The 5,342-nt window shown below is 34.6% G+C and overlaps 1 protein-coding gene across 2 annotated transcripts; it reads left to right on the top strand.

Moving 5' to 3' along the window:
• Window positions 1-3,922, top strand: LOC113858845 (protein trichome birefringence-like 12). Of its 2 annotated transcripts, none has more exons than XM_027491619.1 (4): window positions 1-602; window positions 2,208-2,345; window positions 2,682-2,931; window positions 3,275-3,922. In XM_027491619.1, the coding sequence occupies exons 1-4, from the start codon at window positions 70-72 to the stop codon at window positions 3,563-3,565; spliced, it is 1,212 nt and encodes a 403-aa protein (XP_027347420.1). In that variant the 5' UTR covers window positions 1-69; the 3' UTR covers window positions 3,566-3,922. The 2 variants fall into 2 exon arrangements, with proteins under 2 accessions (XP_027347420.1, XP_027347421.1); XM_027491620.1 differs by having other exon boundaries at window positions 20-602; window positions 2,682-2,951; window positions 3,298-3,746.
• Window positions 3,923-5,342: the final 1,420 nt, after the last annotated feature.

Raw genomic sequence — 5,342 nt, 5'->3', positions numbered from 1 at the left:
GGGAGTATTCACCTTTCTGAGTCCGAGCATGAATTTCAATCTTGCAGCATTGCAAGGAAGAAGACGAGAATGTCTCCAAAGGTTCCTTCACATCTGTTTCCTTGGCTCATCTTATTAACACTTGCATCCCTCTATTTACTCTCTTCCTTTCTCACTCTCCAATCTTCCTCCTCTTCTTCTTCTGCAACCTCACAATCACTTGCAATCTCCAACTGCAACCTTTTCAGAGGTCACTGGGTCTTGGATCCCAATCGTAGCCCCCTCTACGACCAAACATGCCCCTTCCACCGAAATGCTTGGAATTGCATCAGAAACGAGAGGCAAAATCTGAGCTTGATCAACTCTTGGAAATGGGTGCCTCTGGGCTGCCATTTGCCTCGGATTGACCCGTTTCGGTTTCTGGGTCTGATGAGGAATAAGAATGTTGGGTTTGTTGGGGACTCGCTCAATGAGAATTTCTTGGTTTCTTTTCTCTGCATTCTCAGGGTTGCTGATGAGACCGCCAAAAAGTGGAAAAAGAAGGGTGCTTGGAGGGGTGCTTTTTTCCCCAAATTCAATGTCACCGTTGCTTATCATCGTGCCGTTTTGCTCTCCAAATACCAGTATTGTTCTCATTAAACAAGCTTTTTTTTTTCAAATTATTTTTTGAGTTCAGAATTTTGCAAATTATAGGATTTTAGTACTTATTCGTAGGGACGAAGGGGTGACTGCAAGTCAGCGAGTTTATTTCAAAGTTTTAATCTTATTTTGGAATAATCCTGTAGACAAATTACCTTACATTCTTAGAGATTAGTTGGAAGTATTGAACTTTTGATGGAAGATTGATAGCAACTAGCCCATCTTAGGTTGTATTGGGCAGCTAAAATTTATGCAAAAAGATTGAGATATAAGGCGCCTTTTGCCTTATGTCTCATCTATGATGTATAGTTGACTCTCATTGTTGAGGATGAGGAACGTGTGCCAGTGGAATTGAGTTTGATAGGTGGTAGTTTAAGGAGGTCAAAACCACAAACTTGTTCATGAATTGTAATAGTAGTAAATTTTACCCACTACAAGGTCAGTGATGCTCTAGCTGGCAGGGTGTAGTTAATGACTGGAAGCTTTGTTGTCAAAATTGAAATTCTGCCTAGGATTGGGAAGGGGTGAAAGATCCTAAATAGTAGGATTATAACATAGATCATAAGATCGTACTTGCAATGGCAAACTATGCTTAAACATATGCATAACATGTAGATCACGACCTTTAACTAAACTTAAATTGACAATTCGTAATGATAAGGTCACATGCAACTCATGATTAATTAGACAACATAATTTTATGACAACAAAATTGAAAATACTAAAACACTAAATAAAATAGTCCAAATGTACTGTTGCCACCAGCCCCAAGCACCAACGCTTGAAGACTGTTTTCTGACATGAACACTAAATGCAGAATACAGAGAGATGGAGACCAGATCACCAGCACACAGACGGTAAGAAAGTCAGAACGCAAGGCAGGAACTAGAACACAGGTGGCCGAAGTCAGAATGCAGATGTATAACAAGGATTGAGGGACCGGGGGAGATTAGAGAGTGGGAAGATGTATAACATGATTGTCAGGCACAGCTTCAGCATTGTATTGACAAATTCACTGATCCGTGCATCCTGCCAATTCCTATATGCATTTCTATTAATCTACCATAAAATCTATCATATTACAGTATATAGATGTATCTGAACAACAATACACAGGGCTGCTTACTCCTCACATTTCCAATATTAGGATTTTAAGAATAGATATACATCAATTTAGCCAATGGTCTCTTTTGATTTAGTTTCAATACTACAAGTATATTTAATTGTAAGATTAACAGGGCATGGTGGGCTTTTAAGTTAGGTAATGATTATTATATTGGAGTCATAGAGTAAAAGTTTGTTATAACTGGACTGGATAATAATTGGGATTAACGATAGCAATCCATAAAGTCAACAACCTTTATTTCCTTATTTTGTTAGCTTGTTTGAGTATTTTCTTGACATTTTCAACGATTAGCCTATTTCTCTTCAAGGTTTTCATTTTTTACAATTTTCATCTATTGTCTATCTTAATTCTTGTTAAGTGTCTCCAATTTTTTGGGTGTCATCTAATTGTCTTATTTTACTTTGCTTCTTTGTTGTGAATTTTGGAATGGAAACCTTATGTGTTCATTACTGATTAAACAAAGGTGGCAATCAAAACAATCTGAAGTAGGCAGGCAAGATGGATCAGAAGGCTTTTATCGAGTTGATGTTGATGTTCCTGCAGATGATTGGGATAAAATTTCTGGTTTCTATGATGTTCTGGTGTTTAATACTGGTCACTGGTAATTCTTTCTTCCTTTTCCTGAATTTTGTGACGTTTGGATAATGCACTACCACTTGAATCATATTTTGAGTTTGACTGCCTTATATGCATTGTTAAAGAGTTGATGAATCATGCAACAAACACTTTACAATGCATACATAGGAATTCAACTTGAATGAATTAAATATTAAATAAGTAATAATTGCGAAGACATTAAAAAGAACTCCGAAAGGATTACTTATGTAGCAACATATTTTGATGCTACTGGTCTCCAGTTAATTTTTGGGGTGCCTCAGTATTATTATGAACTGTTCCAATTATTGAATATATAGCTACTTGATTTTGTCTTTAATAGGTGGAATTATGACAAATTCCCAAAAGAGAAACCTCTTGTCTTTTATAAAGCAGGACAACCAATAGTTCCTCCACTTGGGATATTGGATGGACTTGAAGTTGTTCTTGCTAGCATGATTGCATATATTCAGAAAGAATTTCCTGGAAACACACTTAAATTCTGGCGATTACAATCTCCAAGGCACTTTTATGGCGGTGACTGGAATCAAAATGGGAGCTGTTTGTTCAACAAACCCCTTGATGAGAATGAGGTGTGTATTTCTAAAACTTGGTATGAATTGTTATGTCTCCTAGGTAAAGTTTTTTTTCCTCACAATGCTAATCAATTTTGTGGTCTTCCAGACTCCTTATACTATAAAATTGCCACACTTAAAGACTTAATTTCTCTAATCTCATTGTAATGTAAGTGTGCAATATCTCACATAAACATCCAAATCTGGTTTGCATTTGGTAAAAAGGTTTTTATTTTTAAACGACTTGGAAGCCTTGAATGTTTCATGTTTTCTGAGAAACATGTTGAATTTTGTTCCTTGCCCTGTGTGTTTTCACTTTTCAAGCAATGACCTAAGGAACAAGAAACTAATACCTAGACAGCTTGACTTATGGTTTGAACCTAGGAACAGCGGAGTTAACAAGGAAGCAAGACGGTTGAATTTTGTGATTAAAGAGGCATTACAAGGCACAGACATTCAATTGCTTGACTTAACTCATTTAAGTGAGTTTAGAGCTGATGCTCATCCAGCAATATGGTTAGGAAGGAAAGATGCTGTAGCAATTTGGGGTCAGGATTGCATGCATTGGTGTCTGCCTGGTGTTCCTGACACATGGGTTGATATATTGTCACAACAGATTCTTGATGGTTTTGGAATAACTGGTGGGCTATAGAAACTGAAGAAGCTATCAAATTGAATATTGCATACCATTAACCGAAACTTTCCACCAAGAATGTTGGGGGCAATGCTGCCAAGTTCTGGGGGCCTAGATATGAGAATCTTGAGTTGTGCATTAAGTGTTCTTAGTCTGATCTTTGTTGGAAGAAAAGCTTTGCTCCTTGATCTTTGATGGAGGAAATGACTGATTGATCGAGCATATGCTATACTGAAAGTGGCTCCCTTCTAAATACCATTCAGATTAGTATTATTATTTTTGCCATGTCCAAAATTTTGACTTTTAGCAAGTGCATTACATATTTTACTAGCTTGTGTGAGAAAATTTAATACACAGTAAGTGCATTATCCCTTTTAATACACAGTGAGTGCCTTATCCCTTTTATTTCTTAGTATTATTATTTTTGCCATGTCCAAAATTTTATTTTTTAGCAAGTGCATTACATATTTTATGGTTTTTGAATGTGTTAAAGAAAAGAACTAATTATTAGTGCAATTATGCTTCTAAAGTTTAAGTGTAGCATGATTAAGTTTATGATATTGATAAATACTTGCAAAATATCCATCCACTGCACGAGTATTTATAAATAAATGTAAAATTTGAATGGAAATATAAATTTTTTAAAAACTAAATAAAGGGTTTTTTTTTACTATAATAAAATATAAATTGAAATATAAAATATAGGCATTTGAAGTTTTTAATTTTAAAAATCTTAAAAACGTAGTTAAATTGATGTTGAAGATGATTTGTATATATCTCATTATACTTAGTGTTGAGTAAAAATTAAAAATCAATTAAAATAACTAAATAATCTGAAACTTACCTTCAAAGATTAAAGAGAAAAATATTAATATAATTCGATATAAAAGTGTGTAAAAAGGATAAAAAAAATGAAAAATAAATACCAGGGCTTGAATTTATAATATAGTTATCTTAAGGGAAAAAATTTTGTATAATTTTAAACAATTTTAATCGCATTAATTTTAAGAAGCACATATATTATTTTGTTCGTACAAGTAATAGTTTGGTCTTAGACCCTTGGTGTCTAGAAGATACGTTAATTTGAGTCAAGTTAGGTGGATTCATTCAAAGAAACAAAGTTTTAGTGCTTATTTTTCTTTATTTACAGGTTTAGATTTCGGACTTTTCTCAAGGAACCAGTAAGCGAGTGTTTGGATTTTTGTGGAAATGTTCCTAACCATGGTTTGAGCAAATGTAGGTACCAAATCATGAATAGGAAGTTTTCATCTGAAATCCAAATACAGTGTAAATCCTCATAAAGCATAGACTGCAAATGTCAGTCGTGCATGAACAAAATCCCTTTGTCATTTTTCAGTTCTTACACTGCGGCAAAGATTACATGGTTGTTTTCTCTTAGGTCCAGTGGTAATCCATCAATGCTTTGGTTTATTGCGTATTGTAAGTTGTGATCCATTTTGGCATTCTTATTTACATCTTTGGTATTTAGAAAGTAGAAGAATGAAGACAAGCATAGACGAGGAAAAATAGTTTTGAAGATGAGCGTACAACAGAAGCTGGCTCCTGAGAGCCATCTGGAGTTGAGTTGAGTCTAAAGCAAGATTTACATATTGAAACTGAAAGTATTGAGAAAGAAAAGATCGTGGAGGAAGAGAACTAATTAAATAGTGTATTCTGGAATTCTTCAATAATGAAAAATCCAGAATACACTATTTAATTATGTGATTATTCACTATTGAAGAATAACCGGTACTCTTGCAATTATCATGAAAGTATCCTAGAATAATCAGACTCA

The sequence above is a fragment of the Abrus precatorius genome, unplaced genomic scaffold (genome assembly GCF_003935025.1).
Source record: "Abrus precatorius isolate BTA unplaced genomic scaffold, Abrus_2018 Scaffold2, whole genome shotgun sequence".
In the NCBI taxonomy this organism is placed as follows: Eukaryota; Viridiplantae; Streptophyta; class Magnoliopsida; order Fabales; family Fabaceae; genus Abrus; species Abrus precatorius.
The sequence above is the reverse complement of the archived record's forward strand: the minus strand, read 5'-3'. Positions and strand labels throughout refer to the sequence as shown.

What these genes read in the sequence shown, in the direction of transcription:
- LOC113858845 (XM_027491619.1), top strand. Translation starts at nt 70, where the DNA reads ATGTCTCCAAAGGTTCCTTCACATCTGTTTCCTTGGCTCATCTTATTA. An exon ending in GTGTTTAATACTGGTCACTG is followed by an intron (nt 2,346 to 2,681) that starts GTAATTCTTTCT and finishes TGTCTTTAATAG; the next exon opens with GTGGAATTATGACAAATTCC. An exon ending in AACCCCTTGATGAGAATGAG is followed by an intron (nt 2,932 to 3,274) that starts GTGTGTATTTCT and finishes ATACCTAGACAG; the next exon opens with CTTGACTTATGGTTTGAACC.